The 21277-nt window shown below is 40.2% G+C and overlaps 1 protein-coding gene across 9 annotated transcripts in view; it reads right to left on the bottom strand.

Annotated features, from left to right (window-relative positions):
• Positions 1 to 1190: 1190 nt before the first annotated feature.
• The window catches only part of CATSPERB (cation channel sperm associated auxiliary subunit beta), a 191740-nt gene continuing 171653 nt past the window's right edge, over positions 1191 to 21277 (bottom strand). For 8 of the 9 annotated variants that reach the window (XM_017961478.3, XM_017961480.3, XM_017961479.3 and 5 more), the window contains 5 exons: positions 12306 to 12416; positions 10244 to 10379; positions 8406 to 8506; positions 7630 to 7704; positions 1191 to 1602 (listed from right to left, as the gene is read on the bottom strand). In XM_017961478.3, the coding sequence (XP_017816967.1) occupies positions 1399 to 1602; positions 7630 to 7704; positions 8406 to 8506; positions 10244 to 10379; positions 12306 to 12416 (627 nt within the window). In that variant the 3' untranslated portion in view covers positions 1191 to 1398. The remainder of the gene's footprint in view (positions 1603 to 7629; positions 7705 to 8405; positions 8507 to 10243; positions 10380 to 12305; positions 12417 to 21277) is intronic. The other variant, XR_001905019.3, reaches the window with a different exon arrangement.

The raw sequence follows: 21277 nt of genomic DNA, 5'->3' as shown, positions 1-21277 counted from the left end.
GGAATGAAAGGAGCTGGGCACATTCCTCAGCCCCGGGCTCAAAACTCCCTGAGCCCAGTACAAACACCACCTGGAAAGTCTCCGATAAGGGGACAGCCGTTCAAGGTTACTGAAAGCGCGGGAGCCAAAAGAATTTCTTTGTTCCCCTGCAACTTTCGGGCTATAAAAAGCAAACGCTCGCATTGTTCGGGGCCCTCTTGTATACTGTGGAATGGAGGGACCAGGTTCGAACTTGTAGTAAAGATCCTTGCCGCTTGGCTTTGACACTGGACTCTGGTGGTCTTCTTTGGGGAACAAACGGTCTGGGCATAACACTGGCACCCAAAAGTGCTCACTCTGGCTCCTACACCCGCTCACCTGTATGCTCCCCCTCCCATGAGGGGTTGAGAGCTGCAGGCTGAATAAGTGAGGCATCCCTGTCACGAGGCCTGTGAAGGGGTCAAGGAAAATTTCCTGTTTCATTAGGTAGGTGTTAATGTCTTCCCATTTTATAGGTGAAGCAACTCATGCACAAATAAATTAACTTGCCACAGTTACATATCTGGTAAATGGCAAACCCAGGAGGTCTGGCTCTGGAGTCTGATTCTCTTGCCCACTTGCTGCACTACCCTCTCTAAGGAATTTTAATGATAGATGGTCTCAGACCTGGATTGGATGCTTCCTTTCCTTATGTTTCAAAACAGTGTGCTCCCCTCCTGAGCTTTTCCAGGGAGCATGAGGCTCTGATCTCTGAATGTTATGGTCATCTTCCGACTACCTGGGGACTGGTACTTTGAGAGCACACAGAGATACAGCTTTTGGAATTCTCCATGCTGCATGTAGGTTTGTAAACCAATACCCTGCTCAGATACCGCATTCTTCTAACACCCTAATGATGGGGTCACATTTCCCTCTCTAGGTACGACAATCTGGTTTTGAAGTTGCCGGAAGAAACTTGAATGGCTTCCTCTTTCATTCCCATAAGGCTCTGAAAACACTTCTGCTGATCCGCCGTCTTCACTCCTACCTCACCTTGGCATAACTGCACTCTACTCAAACGCTATCTGGAAGGAGCAGAGCGCAGGGCTTCTGACCCCACAGAATGGGCTCCAGGCACTAAGAGGTGAACAACACAGAACACCTGTTCCATGTCGAGTTGGTTATCATTTTATACTTTTCTAAAAACCTCAAGGAAAATCTTCAACATAAGCCCTGGCATAAGACATTTTCTATGTATTCAAAATAAGAAAAGGGAATGGTGAATATATTGACAAGTAGCAATTTGAATTATAATGACAATTCTGTAGGATTTTATGTAGCTTGCACATTTAACATTTAAGCATATTGTTCTTGGAATTGTATGATAAAACTAGAAAATAAAGAGAAATTATGATGACTATGTATTCACTCTTCAGACTTTCATCTACGAATCAGCTCACTGAGAGTGATACTTGAAAGCTTCGCTTGTTTGCTTCTAATCCAGTTTTGGAATGTCTTCCACGGATGGATGCCATGCAGTTGAAACATAAATGCCATAAAAATTAATCCCCCTAGCACTACCGCTGTTGCCACGGCAATAAGCGTGTGTCCTGGGAATGGCAGTGGTGCCTCATCAACATAAATCTGCAACAGAAAAAGCAAAGTCTTTAAGCTTTCTGAATTTAGCAATGCAAAACACTGAAAATTTTATGGTCCCCACAATTAATCGGAGAGCAAAACGCTGCCCAGAGTTACAAAGACATTCAGCATCCACAAAGCTTGGAAACAGTCTCTTGACAATTGAACAAGTAACAATTTGCCTACAATAAATAGGGGCTAAGAAGTACATGTATTATCCTATGCCTTTACCCTGTCTTTAACAGTGGAAGGAGGCAGATAAAATGCTTACACAGCAGAACATTCTCTGTTCAGTCACAGAGGAAAGGGCAAAGAGCTCTGGGAACGTGGAGGAGGGAATGCCTACCTGCCTAGGGCAGTCAGGGAATGCGCTTTCTGAGCTGGATCATGACGAATAAGTGGGTTCACAGAAGAGAAGGAGATAAAGGAACATTCCAGGTAGAGGCCTATGTCTGTGCTCTTTCAAGCTACCACCTCTTTAGAAAATCCTCTTTGTAGGTGCTGCCAGTATAGGAAACTTTTTATGTATTCAAAATGTTTCCTCTGCATGAATAGCTAATTAACAGAAGCAAGTAAATTTCTGGAGGAGAGATAGGATGATTGACAGAGAGGGACAGTGATGCCTTTTTCTCTGAGATGTGAGGCAAGGGTGGGGTCATTGTATGTTAAATATAGAAGTGGGGCATAAAGAGAGTAGGGGGTTCAAGCCCAGGCTTATGTTTCCTTTGTGAAGCAGGAAGCCAGATCATCTTTTGTGGGAGAAGAACATGCTGATGAGTGGAACTAGGACAGTAGGGAATGTGGGAAAGTGCAAAGGACAAGAAAAAGGATGACGGGCTGCTTTAAGGCCTAGCTCAGGTTAAAGGTATGGCCATCCTCCCAGTGACCCAAGGAGGTAGCTGGTTTCTTAGAAACAGTCTCTCCATGCTACAAATTCTCTGAAATTCCCCTCACATTCATTCTTTCCATTCTTTCAGTACTGCTACTGTGATTATTGTGCCACTTTTCATAAATAGGCTACTCTAGTAGCCTCCTTCCCAGGCCACCAGCCCATGTTGACATCTTAACATTGCCAGATTTATCTTTGTATAAAACACCAGTCTGTGTATAAACACCTTTTTCCAAAAAATGTTTAATAGCTTTTCATTGTTGACAGGAATGTTGACAGGAATGCTCTAAAGCTTTCACTCTGACATTCAAAGCTTTCCACGACTGGACCCTAAGCTACTTGGTTTTCTTCTAAATAACCTTATATCCCAGCCAAATGGATTTGAGCTATTCAAAAAGCAAACTTTATGCTTTTGACAGTGATAGGAGGCAGTCAAATGCCTAGGCAGATGGGGCGGGTCCCTGGTGAAACCTGACCTTCAAGCTGAAGACAGTCCCAGGTAAATCCACATACCGAATTCAGAACCTATGTTCCTGTTTGGCATGCTTTCCTCTGACCGATCCCACCCTTCACCTGTTTTACATATACCTATCCTTCCTAATTGGTTTTCTACACTGCTGTGCCCACCTTTGAGTGGTGACTTCGCTTTAGCCTTTCTTTGCATACTTATAAACCAATCAGCATGCTCTCCCCTATTCTGAGCCCATAAAGGCCCCAGACTCAGCCACACTGGCAAAGAAACCACCTGACTGCAGGGGTGAGGGACCACCCCCTATGTCCCCTCTCTGCTGAGAGCTGTTCCATCACTCAATAAAATTATTCTCTGCCCTCCTCACTCTTCAATTGTCAGTGTATCCTCATTATACTTGGATGCAGGACAAGAACATGGGTACAAGCTACAACACAGGTGGGACAAGTGGGCAGGGTGCCTCCGGCAGCAGGCTCAGGGCTGAGCAAGGGCCAGGTGGAGGGTGTCACCAGCTGTGGAGGTCCCTGGTTGGTAAAGTGGCCAAGAAAAATCCTGAATCACTTTCCCATCTCTGTACCTGGTCTCTCCATACAGAATGCCTTCCTTATCCATTTCTACCTAATGAAATTTCAGTCACTCCACCAGATGATGTAAAAATTTCACTTGTGGCTGGGTGCGGTGGCTCATGTCTGTAAGCCCAGCACTTTGGGAGGCTGAGGCAGGCAGATCATGAGGTCAGGAGATCAAGACCATCCTGGCAAACATGGTGAAACCCCGTCTCTACTAAAAATACAAAAAAATTAGCCAGGCATGGTGGTGGGTGCCTATAGTCCCAGCTACTCGGGAGGCTGAGGCAGGAGAATGGCATGAACCCAGGAGGCGGAGCTTGCAGTGAGCCGAGATTGCGCCACTGCACTCCAGCCTGGGCGACAGAGTGAGACTCTGCCTCAAAAAAAAAAAAAAAAAAAAAAAAAAAATTTCACTTGCTTATTTAAGCCATTTATCATGTGTCTAAGATGAGAAACGTTTATCACCTCTGAATTCTGTATTCTCCATCTAAATTGCTACCTCTAAAGTTCTGAAATATACTTTTTCTTCAAATGTTTCCCTTCTAATCTTCTTCAACCATCCAAATATTCCACACCATTTCTAAAAAAGGTTAAACCTCAGAATTAGGAGTCTGTTTTAGATACAATGTCTATTTACTCCTAAAGTAATTTGTATTTTTAAGCACAAAAATTCACTTAAATAACCAGAGTACAATGATCAAAGTCAAGAAATTAACATTAAGACAATACTATAATGTAATTGCAGATCTTACTCCTTTTTTTTTTCTTTTTTTCCAGTTACCCCCATAATGTATTTTGGGTGAAAGAAAATCCAAGCTTATGGGTTGCATTTCATTGTTTCAGGATTCTCCTTTCTCCTCCCCTTTCTTTCCCTGACGGAGCTTTGCTATGTTACACCTGGAGTGCAGTGGTTATTCACTGACACATTCATACTGGACTGAGGCCTCAAACCCCTGGCCTCAGAGGATCCTCCCTTGGCCTCCCAAATAGCTGGGGTTGCAGTCATGTGTCACCAGGTCTGGCTATTTCAGGGTACTTTCTTTTTTCTTTTTTTTTTTTTTTTGAGACAGAGTCTCACTTCTGTCACCCAGGCTGGATGAAGTGCAGTGGTGCGATCTTGGCTCACTGCAATCTCTGTCTCCTGGGTTCAAGCAATTCTCTTGCCTCAGCCTCCCGAGTAACTGGGATTATAGGCATGCACTACCACACCTGGCTAATTTTTGTATTTTTAGTAGAGATGGGGTTTCACCATGTTGTCCAGGCTGGTCTTGAACTCCTGAGCTCAAGTGATCCACCTGCGTCGACCTCCCAAAGTGTTGGGATTACAGGTGTGAGCCACCACACCCAGCCTATTTCAGGGTACTTTCAAAAGCAGGTTCCAACAGTCCCAAGAACCTTTATATACTTTCTCTATATTTTCTTAACAATTCTTTTCCTTTATTAATGGTGCAGTCACTGCCTTTCTTTTATCCATTTTTGTTCTTCTTCCATTCCTGAAGCTTCAAGTTTCCTGCTGTTATCACTTTTCTTCTGCTTGAAGAACTTCTTTAAGCATTTTCAAAAGAGAAGTTCTCCTGACAATGGATTCTCTTAGTTTTCTTTCATTTGAGAAAGTCTTGATTGTTTATTCCTAAAGGATATGTTCAGTAGGTAGAGAATTCTGGATTGACAATCCTTCCTTCCCACCCAACCCTCACCCCCAACACTTTAAAGATGTTGTATAACTTTCTTTTGCCTCTGTGGTTTCTGTTGAGAAATCAGCAGTCAGTCAAACTGTACCCTTGTATACAGTGTGATTTTTCTCTGACCACTTTCAATATTTTATCATCTTGATTTTTGGTAGTTGATTATGATGTGTTTGGGCATGGTTTTCTCTATCTTTATCTTGTTTAGGGCTCATTAAGCTTCTTGAATATGTAAATTTGTGTCTTCACCAAACTTGAGGCTTTTCAGTCTTTATTTCTTTCCTTTCTTCTTTTTTTTTTGAGACAGGGTCTCATTCTGTCACCCAGACTGGAGTGCAGTGGCATGATCTCAGCTCACTGCAGCCTTGACCTCCCAGGCTGAAGCAATCCTCCCACTTTGGCCTCTAGAGTAGCTGGAACTACAGGTGTGTGCCTCCACGCCTGGCTAATTTTTTTGTATTTGTAGACAGGGCCTTGCCATGTTGCTCAGTTGGTCTTAAATTCCTGAGCTCAAGCGATCCACCCACCTTGGCCTCCCAAAGTGCTGGGATTTTTTTCCCCATACCAATCTCTTTCTCCTCTTTTTCATGGACTCTGATGACATAAATGTTAGACCTCCTGGTACTGTCACACAGATCCCTGAGGCAAGATCTTCTTCTTCTTAAAATACTTTTTCTTCAGGTTGGGTTTCCACTGACCTGCTTTCAAGTTCACTGATTTTTTTCTTGTTCCATATCCATTCAGCAATTGATTCCTTTTGATAGTTTTAAAATTTAGATACTATAGTTTTTAGTTCTAAAATTTCCATTTTATCCTTTTTAAGTAGCTTCTAGATCTCTGCTGATAATCTATCACTTTCTACTTATTTCAAAAGTGTTTACCTGTACCATATTGGAGCATGGTTATAATAGCTAGTTTAGAATATTTGATAATTGCATTTGTGGTCCTTTGTTGATGCCTTTTCAGAATTGATTATATTGTCTTGGTTCTTGACATGGTGAATAATATCAGATTGTATCCTGGTGAATAATGGTGAGTAACATCAGATTGTATCCTGGTAAATATGGTGAATAGCATTAGATTGTATCCTGGACATTTTTGATGTTATGTTGGGAGACTCTGGTTCTTGTTTAAAAGTTATCTGGAAAATGCTGATTATCTATTGTTCGTCTTTAGCAGCCAATCACACTGTTTGAGTGCAGATCACAAGTTATGCCTCACCTTCTGTGGGTGGTGGTTTCAGTGTCAGTTCAGTTTTCCAAGCTGTTGCTATGCTATTTGTGTCTTCCTGCTTGGTACCTGTGCCACTCAGGAGCTGCTCAGAAACTAGAGGATGTTTACTTTGTAGTTTTATTTCAAAGCCTTTGCTATTTTCTTTAGGTGTGCCCTGCTCATATGCAGCTTCTTCCTGGTGCTAGTTTCTATAAAGAATCAGGACTCCCTTTCTCCAGCCCTCTTCTCATAGAGATGTCCCCCCCATGCTTTCCACTCTTAGAGGTCCTTTCCCTCGTTCTCTGAAAAGAAAGCTGAGCTTCTACGAGAATTTTAGCCCTCTGTGCTATTGTGCTGTTCCCCACAACCAGGGCTGCTCTTGAGCCAAAGAGATGAGAAAAGAGAGAAAAAAATAACAGGGATTTTCCTTCACACTCCTTATGTGACAGATGCTTCTTTTCCTAGTTTCTTTACCTAGTGGGTTGAATTTTTCTCTCAGGGTTTTACAGGTTTACACTGCTGCAATGGCCACCCACCACTGTAGTAGTGCAGAGCCATTATTGGGGCTGACCTTAGAGCTGGGTCAGAACAGGAGAGACAGAGAGAGAGACAAAGAGAGAGAGAGAATGTTAATGTAACATCAGCATTTGACAATGACTCATTAATTGATTTTTATCAAATCCTTATTCCTTCCCATGCCTCACAGGCAACAGATGTCATTATGTGAATAAGCAAAAATGAGTTGTCGCTTTCATGGGATGATTTGGGAAAGACTGATTCTAGTTTCCAATTTCTTTGGATCTTGAAAGCCTTTGAAATATTTAAGACAATGATTACAGTTCAGACAGCCATAAGGAGGATAATCAGACTAGAAACTAAAAGTTACAGAAATATGTTCTTTGGAGTAGGGGTGAGAGGAAGAGCATTAAAAGTCAGAAAACTGGGCTCAACAAGGAAGGTGGAGAAGGAACAAAAACAAAAACAGCCACGTATTATTATATGTATTATTAAAATTCTGCCAGCATCAATCAGTCCTGGCACCCATCACGCACCCTGGCTTCATCACTACTGACAGTGTCACTGCTACCCTTCAGGATCCCCTGTCTTTAAGCCTCGTCCATCACAACAATTCTGCCAATTTTTTCTCTTCAATGTCTCTTGAATTGGTTTTGTCACGTTTTTTCCCCAGCCATCACCCCTTCATTTTACCTGAAATTCTTCAATGAAGTTACAAAAAGTGACTCCTGAAATGACGGTCACTCTAAAGTGGAAAAGTTCAGAGCCCTGTGGGAAAAAGCACACCCAGTTGTTAGCAGCATCAACATGTACATTCCTTTAAAGATTAATAAAAATATACCCTGGGGCCACTGTTCCTATAGATGCTGCATGAAAAGATTCCCATCCTCTTCCTAAGGCTCTCGGACATACACATCATGTATCAAAATAAAAAAATAAAAAGATGGATTGAAGTGGAGGGATTCAATAGTTGATATGGTTTTTTTTTTTTTTTTTTTTTTTTAGAATGAGGAGATTAAAACTAAATCTGGCCTTGATAAATACTTTGGACTAATCTCGTATGTGCGGTTTCAGTATGTTCCCTAATTCTGACTGGTTTTCACAATTATCTGTATTATACCAACTTCATGTATTTTTATGGGCAGCTGGAACCAGAAGACACGTTCCCCGTGCATATCCAGGTGAATAATACTGAGCGCATTTCTTCCCTCTCACCTTCGGAAACACTCTTTCTTCTTCACTTTGCTAAATAATATGTCTTGCCTATCTGCTCAAAACTTTGGAAATAATAACACCAGGGGAAATGGAGAAAAAATAAACCCTCTTCATATACTTTAAAGGTATATACTTTAAAGGTGTTATTCCCACCATTCCTGGTTACCTATACTTTCTAATTAAAACCAATCTTAGTTTAGACATACATGTTTTATCTAAACTCAACACAGTAAAAACAACAATGCCATCATTACCTTTATGCTTAAGTTGAGACCTGAAGGATTATACACTGCAGCACCAACAATTGGTTCTACAAATTTTTTCATTTTTTTAATCTTTTCTGGCACAGTGTGTTCTAAAAATACATAAAACATATTTTAAGCACACTTATTTTCTCATTTTGTATTAGGTTGGTGCAAAACTAATTGCTGTTTTTGCCATTACTTTTAATTTGCTATTACTATTTCATTTGCAATTACTAATATAAAATTTGTTAGGCACATTAAGGTGCAATGAAAGCTTTCACTCCATAACATGACCAAGTTATCCCATACTTTTAGTTCTGCTTGACTTTGTAGGCGATGTATTTAGGGGAGTGAGGCCCAATATCTCACATTGCCTTCGAGGGCATCCTCAAGAAGTTCAAGACTTCTGATCACCTTCACGCTGACCTTTTCCTTCCAGCCCCATGCTCAGGATCAGTCCTGACCTGCACGTGCTTCGTGTTTTTGGCAGTAAGGTCATCTCAGGACCTCCTTACTGGTAGGTAAACGATTTATAATAAGGTGGCAGTAAAGTTTTACAATGGGATTACTTGACAATTTTCCTGCCTTTCTTGTCATCCTTTCTAAAACTAGACAGGTAGTGTAGGGGTTAGACGTTGCAGGGGTATAAAGGTACGCAGAATCTAAAGGAAAAGAAACAGCTGTGATTGTAATTTCCAATTTCCATAGTGTAAATATTCTCACCCTGGCTAATTTCAAGCTACCAATGGTTTAACATCCAGCTTGTAAAATGTTTTAATATTTAATGATCAGGACTCCAAAACTGGTAAGAACAGTTTCCAGCACACCACAGGAAATGGGGATGTCCGTTAATGCAAAATATTTAGTAACTTTATTTTGCTGGATTTTTCATTTCAAAAATGCATTATGTTGGCCAGAGTAAGACTCACTGAATACCAAATGCCCAGATATTTAGTAACATATTAATGGCTGACCAAAATTTGTTTAGTTAATTATTTCTACCTACCTACCTATCTCGTTAGAGTATTCAAACGTGAACACAAAATGTGCAACAAAAAGTTACATATTTGAGGTAAAGTGAATAGGGGTAAACATCTTATTTAAAATATATCTGCATCTTTTCAATTATTTTACCATAAAACCTTTAAGAATTAGAAGATAGATCCTAAAGATTATCTGGCCACACCTTTCACAACCCCCTCTGTCACACTGAATCAGCAGGGAAAGGAGACACCAGACCAGCATGCAGCACAAATTTAATCAGTCACTGTTGCTATTTTTTTTTTTTTTTTGAGACAGAGTCTTGCTCTGTCGCCCAGGCTGGAGTGCAGTGGCACATTCTCAGCTCACTGGAAGCTCTGCCTCCTGGGTTCACGCCATTCTCCTGCCTCAGCCTCCCGAGTAGCTGGGACTACAGGTACCCGCCACCACACCTGGCTAACTTTTTGTATTTTTAGTAGAGACGGGGTTTCACTGTGTTAGCCAGGATGGTCTCGATCTCCTGACCTCGTGATCCGCCTGCCTTGGCCTCCCAAAGTGCTGGGATTACAGGCGTGAGCCACTGCGCCCGGCCCCACTGTTGCTATTAATCCACAAAATGACTTTCCTTTTTTTTTGCAGTATAAATTATTCAAAAATGCTTTTACCATAGAATCCAGGCCTCTGGAAGTGATGATGAAATCAGTGGGAAACAGAAGTAAACAGCAATATGCCCACTGATCCAAATCCATTTGCAAGAACTCCTGGCTCTCTTTTGTGTGAACAAGCTTTGAAAACCATTGATCTTTGTAAACCAGTAACAATATTACTTATAAGATAAAATAATTACAGATGAAAGCAAACCCTACTCAGTTTCCAGTTTTGCCTCATGTTCACTTCAGTCACAGTAACCAGATATGGAGATTCCAATGGGACACGTCCATCCTCGTTGATAATTTCCAAAGAAACTGGATATTGTGTAATTGGAAACTTAAAGCGAGGAACCTAAAATACAAATTCCAAGAATAAATGTAAACTTGGAAAAGTCAATAGTCACTTCATTTCCTGGTAAAAAACGAAAAGATACATTGCCAATAGTTTGGCTGTTCAATGAAATGTGCTTGTGAGGGGTTTCTGCCTTTTCAGTCATGAAAATGTCTTAGAGCAGAATCAATGTGAACTCCAAAGGCAGTCTATACATTGTGGTAACAAAACTCATCACTTCTATAGGCCCTTTTCACAGGAATTTACTATGATGTCATTCAAACTTTTTTTTGGCTAAATCATACCCCAGAAAGCCATGCATAGATCGCTCACCCTCCTTTTGCCACTTTTCCAGCCAGTCAGTCTTTCAGGCACAATCTGTAAACTTGGCTCTGGCATCAGAGCTTAAATCCAGCCCCAAAGCATGTTAATAATGTGATCTTTGGCAAATTGCCTGACTTCTCTGTGGCTCGAATTAAATGAGACAAATCTCAGAGAAGGCTTAGAATAGCATTTAGTAGATAGTAAGTGCTCACAAAACATTATTTTAGTTCAGCAAGGGGGTATATAAAACAGTCCTCATCATTTACAGAATGCTGGCCAGACACAATGGCTCACGCTTGTAATCCCAACACTTTGGGAGGCTGAGGCAGGCAGATCACTTGAGGTCAGGAGTTTGAGAACAGTCTGGCCAACATGGTGAAACCCCATCTCTACTAAAAAATACAAAAATTAGCTGGGCATAGTGGTGGGCGCCTGTAGTCCCAGCTACTTGAGAGGCTGAGGCAGGAGAATCACTTAAACCTGGGAGGCGGAGGTTGCAGTGAGCTGAGATCGCGCCATTACACTCTGGCCTGGGCGACAGAGCGAGACTCGGTCTCAAAAAAAGTAAAAACAAAAATAAAATAATGATAATTTACAGAATGCTGACTCTATGCCAACATATTGTGTGTGTGTATATATATATAAAATATGTATCATATATAGTCTCTAGATGTCTTATATGTAATTTTACATATATGTAGTCTGTGAAATAACAGTTTCTCAATATACAGTCTTACAAGGCCTTTGAAATTGATCTGTTTGAAAGATATACCAACTGCATATTTGTTTTTTTCTTTTTTTTTGAAATGGAATCTTGCTCTGTCACCCAGGCTGGAGTGCAGTGGTGCAATCTCTGCTTACTGCAACCTCTGCCTCCCAGGTTCAAGCAATTCTCCTGTCTTAGCCTCCTGAGTAGCTGGCACTACAGGTGCACGCCACCATGCCCGGCTAATTTTTGTATTTTTAGTAGAGATTGGGTTTCACCATATTGGTCAGACTGGTTTCGAACTCCTGACCTCAGGTGATCCACCTGCCTCGGCCTCCCAAAGTGCTGGGATTACAGGTGTGAGCCACTGCACCTGGCCCCAACTGCATATTTTACTCTTCTAATGCAAACTTTGATACTAACAGAATAAAATATTATTTGACACAGAAGCCTTCTCTTAACCAACATATTATACCGTCTTTCATTTGTGACTGTCAGCAGGCTGAGCTTGATTACAATGACTTTGCCTTCTATGTTCCAAGAACCTGATACAAGATACTCAAAGTTGTTTTAAATGAATCAATATTTACTATAACCTGGTATAGTGTTTTACAGACTACAAGTTGCTTTCGTATACATAGGGGTGTGTTTGGGTGTGGGCGAGTGTGTGTCTTTATACGAATGCTGTGGAATGGACAAGGTAGTGCAGGTATTACTGTTTTATTTTACCAATGAGGTTCATTAACTTGCAAGGTACATTTAAATCTGGATCTTTCTAGCTCAGTGTCACATTTAGCTCTGCATCATAATAAGACATTATTTATATGTCTTAGTTTTCATGTTTAAACCAAAGGCACATTTCAAAATCTTGTTGATAAGAAAGTATCCTATCTTCAGGTAATTAAAAATGATCTTACTTTTTCCCTGCAATCTGAGAAAGCAACAGCATGTGAAAACTTCTGATGCTTTGTGCAGTTACATTCCTCCCGAGTGGAAACATTAGCACACTGTTTGAATTTACCAGTTTTCTGCAAATAGAAGTAACAGATGTTGACTTGTTTTTCTGTGTTGCAGGATTTCTGCGAACTGATAAATATCTAATAAATATTTATTCCCTGAGTAAGCGAAATTCCTGAGAAGTTAAAAGGGGAAAGCAAGTCATTAATAATAAAGTAAGAATAGAAGTACAGTGTTTCTGAATTTTAATTGCCCCCTTGTGTGGTAATTTGAACCTGAGTATTACTCAGCCACTTACCGGTTTACCTCGTGCAGTTGCATGGGACCTAGAAAGGCTGTGTCATTCTGAATTCTGCATCCCAGGACTACCAAACTAACTACTCTTGGCCCCTGCTATTGCAGGGATCCAGATGGAGACCTAAAATGAGTGGCCTTGATGACGTGGGGCTGCACATTCTCCAAACCTACTATTTCATACTTGTCTTTCTTCATAGCATACGTTGATATTTTAAATCTCCACTCTATCTGCCCATTTGTCCTTCATTTATACTTGATCTCTCTTGCCATTACTTTATTTTTTTATTATTATTATTATTATTATTATTATTTTTAGAGATAGTGTCTTGCTCTGTTGCCCAGGCTTTACTGGAGGGGCTCAATCATAGCTCACTGCAGTCTTGAACTCCTAGACTCAAGCAATCCTCCCATCTCATCCTCCCTAGTATTATAGTTGGGACTACAGGCACACACCACCACACTTGGCTGATTGAAACAAAATTTTTTTGGTAGAGAGTCTATCCCGACTATGTGATAGAAAAGAAAAACCCATTTTCTGGGGAGAAATTCAAGCCAGTTGCAGAAATTTGCAAGTAGTAAGGAGCCTACTGTTAATCCTCAAGACTTTGGGGAAAATGTCTCCAGAGACCTTCATGGCAGCCCCTTCCATCACAGGCCCAGAGGCCCAGGAGGAAAAAGTGGTTTTGTGGGCCAGGCACAGGGTCCCCATGCTGTGTGTAGCCTAGGCGCTTGGTGCCCTGTGTCCCAGCTGCTCCAGCTATGGCAGAAAGGGGCCAACGTACAGCTCAGGCTCTGGCTTCAGAGGGTGGAAGCCCCAAACCTTGGCAGCTTTCACATGGTATTGAGGCTGTGTGGGTGCACAGAAGTCAAGAATTGAGGTTTGGAAACCTCTGCCTAGATTTCAGATGTATGGAAACACCTGGATGCCCAGGCAAAAGTTTTCTGCAGGGGTGGGGCCCTCATGGAGAACCTCTACTAGGGCAGTGCAGAAGGGAAATATGGGGTGGGAGCCCCCACACAGAGTCCCTACTGGGGTACTGCCTAGTGGAGCTGTGAGAATAGGGCCAACGTCCTCCAGACCCCAGAACGGTAAATCCACTGACACCTTGCACCGTGTGCCTGGAAAAGCCGCAGACATTCAACATCAGCCCATGAAAGCAGCCAGGAGGGAGGCTGTACCCTGCAAAGCCACAGGGGTGGAGCTGCCCAAGACCATGGGAACCAACCTCTTGCATCAACATGACCTGGAGTCAAAGGAGATCATTTTAGATCTTTAAAATTTGACTGCTCTGCTGGATTTTGGACTTGCATGGGTCCTATAACCCCTTGGTTTTGGCAAATTTCTCCCATTTGGAATGGCTGTATTTACCCAATATGTGTAACCCCATTGTATCTAGGAAGTAACTAGTTTGTTTTGATTTTACAGGCTCATATGTGGAAGGGACTTGCCTTGTCTCACATGAGACTTTGTAACATGGACTTTCGGGTTAATGCTGAAATGAGTTAAGACTTTAGGGGACTGTTGGGAAGGGATGATTCGTTTTGAAATGTGAGGACATGAGATTTGGAGGGGTCAGGGGCAGAGTGATATGGTTGGCTGTGTTCCCACCCAAATCTCAACTTGAATTGCATCTCCCAGAATTCCTATGTGTTGTGGGAGGGACCCAGGGGGATGTCATTGAATCACAGGGGCTGGTCTTTCCCATGCTATTCTCATGACAGTGAATAACTCTTACAAGATCTGATGGGTTTATCAGGAGTTTCCACTTTTGCTTCCTCCTCATTTTCTCTTGCTGCTACCATGTAAGAAGTGCCTTTTGAACTCTGCCATGAGTCTGAGGCCTCCCCAGCCATGTGGAACTGTAAGTCCAATTAAACCTCTTTATTTTGTAAATTGCCCAGTCTTGGGTATGTCTTTATTAGCAGCATGAAAATGAACTAATACAACGGTGAGGTCCCAAAAGCTCATTTTTAGCAGATGGTGAAGTCTCATGTCTTGTGAAGAGAAAATAGGGGGAAGGAAGGGAGAAAAAAACAACAGTAAAAAAAATAGAACAGTCCTGGAAAAATCAATATAGGCCACATTACTCTGAAGTCCATACATTAGTAGGCAGGTATGAAAGTGGCTTATGTATGTAAATAGGTTGTAGTTATTTTCTTCTGAAGTTTAAGTTGTCTGGCTTCAGTTTGCAGGGTTTTAAGAAAGCACAGCTTAGTTTTCAGTGACTCCAAATTAAGAAAAATGGGGAAAAAAAGAAGGAAAAAAGTTGAAAACATTATTTTGAAGACTTGTAGTCAAGAAAAATTCGAATTCGATCCAAAATATGGAAAATAATAAAAATTGAAAAAAACATTAGGGAAGACTAGGATCTAACAACAGATCTACTATAGTTTAGAAACATAATTTTTCTCTCTCCAGTTTCTCAGTTTTACTAAAGACAAATCATGGTATGACTGGTATGCTTTATTACACTTGGCCTAATTATTTATATATAGTACAGCAAGAATAATTATTTTTTACATAGGCTTTTAACTTGGCTTTGATGGAACTTTGTTCTATAGGAGGAATCAGATAAGACTTATTTATTTATTTATGTTTAATTTATTTATTTTTATTTTTATTTTTTAGTAGAGACAGGGTTTCACCGTGTTAGCCAGGATGGTCTCGATCTCCTGACCTCTTGATCCACTCGCCTCAGCCTCCCAAAGTGCTGGGATTACAGGCATGAGCCACCACACCTGGTCCAGATAAGACTTTTTTAAAGCCGAGCCCAGCCATGGATTTGTGCCATCAAGTATCTATGAGTTTGGTGAATTTCCTCTCCTCTTGAGGATCCAAGATAAACCTGGGGCCTCTGTGCCTGTCAGAAAGTGACATTCTTTACTAAGGACAGGTCAGAAACTCTGTACAGGGACTGTGTACACAAACTATGAGGCCATTTTCCCAAGGGCTTTATTGGCTCCATAAGTCAAGTTTGATTCCTTAAAGAAAAGCACATCATTCCAGTCAAAGCCTTGGTAAAATAACCAGTTTCTCCAGTTGTGTCCTATTGCAAAAGAAAACTGATTCTTACTGCACTTATGCAAATAACTATATTGCCATAGATTAAGAATACTCACAAATAGTTTCCAAATTCTAGAGAAATCAGGTAGAGGGAAACAATTAGGTTCCAAATTTTGTTCACAAAGTATACTTTACTCAATTGTTAAAAGCTGTAAATAGCTTAAAAGAAATGTTTTCTTAACTCTGAAAAACAAAAAAAGTATCAGCAACATTTTAAGCAAAAAGTCAAAAAGATTACTTCTGTTTTCTATTGGTTCAGTTAATTCGGTTAACTCCTATTCTGTTTGATAGTCATGAACATTTCAGCTCTCCATCAGAGTTCTGAAAGTTCCTTTATTCCAATGTCACAATTTCCAAAGTCATCAGAAAATCTGCATTTAAGTGCAACTGTTAGAGTCCTATAGCTAATTATAAATTCATCTTTTTTTTTTTTTTTTTTTTTTGAGACGGAGTCTTACTCTGTCACCCAGGCTGGAGTACAGTGGCATGATCTCAGCTCACTGCAACCTCCACCTCCCGGGTTCACACCATTCTCCTGCCTCAGCCTCCCGAGTGGCTGGGACTACAGGCACCTGCCACCACGCCCAGCTAATTTTTTGTATTTTTAGTAGAGACAGCATTTCACCATTTTAGCCAGGATGGTCTCAATCTCCTGACCTTGTGATCTGCCCGCCTCGGCCTCCCAAAGTGCTGGGATTACAGGCATGAGCCACCACACCTGGCATATAAATCCACCTTTTAAAGAGTGTTTAAAAGAAGGCAAAACAAAACAATTGTCTATGGATGAAAAAACGTTTTAAGGCAGCCATAGTTAAAAGACACAATTGACAAGGAAATTTATTACCTCTGTGGCACACAATAATTTTAACATAACAATTATGAATATTACTATAATGTACACTAAGGTATATCAGAATTACAAGAATTTCCTATAAATTTGGAACACAATTAGATATGTATACAAACACAGCCCAAAGAAAACCAAACACCATTTCATATTTGACAATGCTTCCTGTATAATTTTTATACCAAAATAAGCCAAGTTATGTCATTTTTGGACTTAAGGAAACTAATGTCTTAAAGGACTAATTAGGTTAGATAAAGACATAATTTTTTTTTTTTTTTGAGATGGAGTCTCTCTCTGTCGCCAAGGCTGGAGTGCTATGGCGCCATCTCAGCTCACTGCAAGCTCCGCCTCCCAGGTTCATGCCATTCTCCTGCCTTGTCCTCCCAAGTGGCTGGGACTACAGGCGCCTGCCATCACGCCCAGCTAATTTTTTCTTGTATTTTTAGTAGAGACGGGGTTTCACTGTGTTAGCCAGGATGGTCTTGATCTCCTGACCTCGTGATCTGCCCGCCTCAGCCTCCCGAAGTGCTGGGATCACAGGCATGAGCCACTGTACCCGGCCAAAAAGATATAATTTATAATTTGCTTTTGAAAAGTTTGTCAAATATAAAAGGTTTAAAATACTTGATATTACAAAATAGGATTACAGGTCTTTGAAAAGTCATTTATTTAACCAAAGTGATAATTCCAGCATTCCAAAAAAAGCGAAAACCTTCATTATTTGAGTTGAGACTTAATTTTTTAAACAAGAAACCCTAATAAAAACAGCATGAAGCCAATTACATTTGTTTTTCAAAATTTTATAAACAATCTACAAAATTTAATCTTGATTATAAAATATAACTTCCATAAGCCTTTTATAACCTTTATTAAGAAGTTCTTTAATGCTTCAAGAAAACCTTGTTAATCTGACATAGGTGTCCATTTACTGGTTTTGCAGCAGTGTGCCTTTGACATTAATAATTAATTTATAGAGAAACTGAACTTATTTTATCTGTCACAATTGGCCCTTACAATCTTATGTGCCCACCTCTTCTGCGATAGTCCCTGGGCCTTGAGGAGTTGAATGGCTTTAATATCCTGCCCCGTGTCTCAGGAATGCAGTTTGTTTTAATTTGTATCTTCTATGGGGCCTGAAGATAAGGCTTTAATTGCTGTCAGTGTTTAAGATTTAGCAGGACTTGGTGTCCTTTTTAGACTCAGGAGTTAAAGCCCTGTAACTCAATGTTACAAGGACTTTAAAAGCACATACAGGAAGACACATGGATGTAATAACATTAATTTAAAAATTTGTCAGCCGGGCACGGTGGCTCAAGCCTGTAATCCCAGCACTTTGGGAGGCCGAGACGGGCAGATCACGAGGTCAGGAGATCAAGACCATCCTGGCTAACACGGTGAAACCCCATCTCTACTAAAAAATACAAAAAACTAGCCAGGCGAGGTGGCGGGCGCCTGTAGTCCCAGCTACTTGGGAGGCTAAGGCAGGAGAATGACGGGAACCCGGGAGGCAGAGCTTGCAGTGAGCCGAGATCCGGCCACTGCACTCCAGCCTTGGTGACAGAGCGAGACTCTGTCTCAAAAAAAAAAATAAATAAATAAATAAATAAATAAAAATTTGTCTCAGTTCTTTTTCCTAAGCAAACCAAAAATAATAATATGACAACTTGATTCTATAAAAGTTTTTTTTTAAATGTATAAATCCTCTTGTTGTGACTTATACTGACTATTCATGACATGGTTGTACTTTCTGATTTGTTCTGAAACTCCTTCCTTTTTAAACAACCAGTTATTTTATTTTAGGACTAAATTTACCACAGAAGATTCTTTCTTATATAAAATTATTTCTCTTTAAGCTTTTTTACCTAAAAAAAAATACCTCTTTATTTTTATAACTTTCTTTACATCTTTTTTTATTCCTGGCTCCTTTCACATTGTTTTGTATATAAGCTTTAACTAAGCTTTGAATTAGACAAAACTTGTTCACTTTTTTTTAAAGGACACTTTTTTTTCTTTAGTAAGAATGTTTTCTTACAATATATATTTATTGGAAAATACCCAAATAATGAAATAGCTATTATTTAGTTTAACTTTATATTCTAAATTGTGACCAGTTTGTCTATAAGTATTTATCCCATTACATTTACCTAATTGTTTTAATTATTTACCTAGATTATTTATGAAAACTGTGACAGTCATGATTTAAAGTTATGAAACTGCCATTGCAAAATTATAACTGAGACAGTGAGAAAAGATTTGACTGGCTGGGTGTGGTGGCTCACGCCTGTAATCCCAGTACCTTGGGAGGCCAAGGTGGGCAGATCACAAGGTCACAAGGTCAGGAAATCGAGACCATTGTGGCTAACATGGTGAAGCCCCGTCTCTACTAAAAATACAAAAAATTAGCCAGGTGTGGTGGCGGGCACCTGTAGTCCCAGCTACTTGGGAGGCTGAGGCAGGAGAATGGCATGAACCTGGGAGGTAGAGCTTGCAGTGAGCCAAGATTGTGCCACTGGCACTCCAGCCTGGGTAACAGAGCAAGACTGTCTCAAAAAAAAAAAAAAAAAAAAAAAAAGATTTGACCTAACTGATTCCATGCTGCTCTTAACCTGCAAGCTGTACTTGTTCATTCCTGGGCATAGGATGAACTAACTTTGGAAGGAACTTAGTTTATAGTTTAGCTTTGAAACAAAGATGATAACAGTCCTTTCCCAAAACAAACCTCCTTATTGTCTGTGGATCAGACTGCCTAAAGCCACAGGATTAGAAGTTATGGTAATCTTACTAAATTCAAGATGCACCTATTTTCATTAAACCCATATCAATGTTTTATTTATTTAAAATTGTACAAGCAAAGGTCATTCTATTTTGGGCTAGGTTTATAGTTTTGTAACCCCTATGCCAAATTTTGACATCTTTTAGTATTTGGCAGGGATAAGTATGAAATTGCTTGATTAATAAATGCAAACAAAAATGTATGCTGGGCAATTCTTAAGACATTTCTAATATTACTTTACTAATAATTTTAAAGCTAGCTATTTATTATAGATTTTACTTAAGTTATATAAACTTGAAAAAGCATTTGACTAGTTTTTGCTTTTTCAGTGTCTTATTTAAGTGCTTTTATTTTTGTAAGCCAATTAATTAGAGCTTTTATATATTTTAGTAGTGAAACATTCTGTACACAACACATAAATACAATACATATAAAAATGTATTAGGCATGCCGATGCAAGTACCTTTTGTAAATTTACAAAATCCCCCTTACCTTTTTTTCCTATCTTAGACTTTCAGATTCTTGTTAACTTGTTTCACAACCCTAGGCAGTTGTCAGCTAAATAGCCTTAAGTTTGCACATTAAAGGAAACAACTCAGGTGAAAACCAAGTAGCAAAATTTACATCATAAAGTACAGAGAGAAAACATCTGGTGGTGCTAGAGGGAGACACTTTTATTTTTCTTTGAGCCAAATTAAACTTACTCTTTCTTAAAAACCCAAAAGTAGGCTGGGCGTGGTGGCTCACGCCTGTAATCCCAGCACTTTGGGAGGCTGAGGTGGGCGGATCATGAGGTCAGAAGATCAAGACCATCCTGGTTAACATGGTGAAGCCCTGTCTCTACTAAAAAAATACAAAAAATTAGCCGGGCGTGGTTGCGGGCACCTGTAGTCCCAGCTACTCGGGAGGCTGAGGCAGGAGAATGGCGTGAACCTGGGAGGCGGAGGTTGCAGTGAGCAGAGATCGTGCCACTGCACTCCAGTCTGAGTGACAGAGGGAGACTCTGTCTCAAAAAACAAACAAACAAACAAAAAACACCCAAGAGTAGCCTCTGTTGCAAACTATTTTAGTAAAAAAAAAAAAAAAAAATTTCAGGTGAAAATGGAATTCAGTCGACTGAGAAGAAAAAGAAAAAGAAAACTTTTGCTCAAAAAAAGGACAAGGTCTTAGGAGAGAAAAACAAACAAAAAACCCCAAAACATGAAGGCCTTTCAAATACAAACATGCACTCATATACACATAAACGCACACATCTTGGATGTTAGCCCTTTAATTAAGCTAACTTTTAACCATTGAGCTCCTTTAAAAAATTTTGTTGAAAATCTTATTACCATATTTCAGCTAGGACAAAATGCTGCTAAACTAACAATTATCACACAAATTATATGATTTCTGTATAAAGCTGAAATTACATGATTTATACAGAAATTATACGATTCCTGTCTAAGTATCAGAGCACTCTAAATGTAAGCAGAAATGAACACCAGCTGTTGGTAAATGCTAACTTTAGTCATTTAAAAGGAAACTGCAAGACAGAATCCTAAACCAGTTTCTGACCTACTGACGGGTCTCAGGCTGTAGACTACTCTCTACCATCCTAGAAGCAGGGGGAAAAAAACCTCATCTTCCCTGTTGAAAGTAAGCTCAAACTCCATAAAGGAGTTACCTGCCTTCCATTGTCATCGAAGCAGGAAAAACTTGCCTTCCGTAGGAAGCAAGTAAAACTCCAAAAAAAGAGGAGTTGTACAGCAAAATAAACTTTAGATCTTGACCAAGTTTTGGGATATCAGGGATTCACTAGAGGGCGTGCTCTCAGACCTCAGCAAATTGTCCTATTGGTTTGAGTCATAAACTTAGCTCAAGCTGATACCAAGCACCGATAGGAGATTTGTCAAAGGTCAGGGGCATCTCCCCTCAGAATCCCTTCGTGGTTACCAAAATGTGAACCTAG

This window comes from Papio anubis, chromosome 7 (genome assembly GCF_008728515.1).
Source record: "Papio anubis isolate 15944 chromosome 7, Panubis1.0, whole genome shotgun sequence".
Lineage (NCBI taxonomy): Eukaryota > Metazoa > Chordata > Mammalia > Primates > Cercopithecidae > Papio > Papio anubis.
This window is presented reverse-complemented; position numbering and strand designations above follow the sequence as displayed.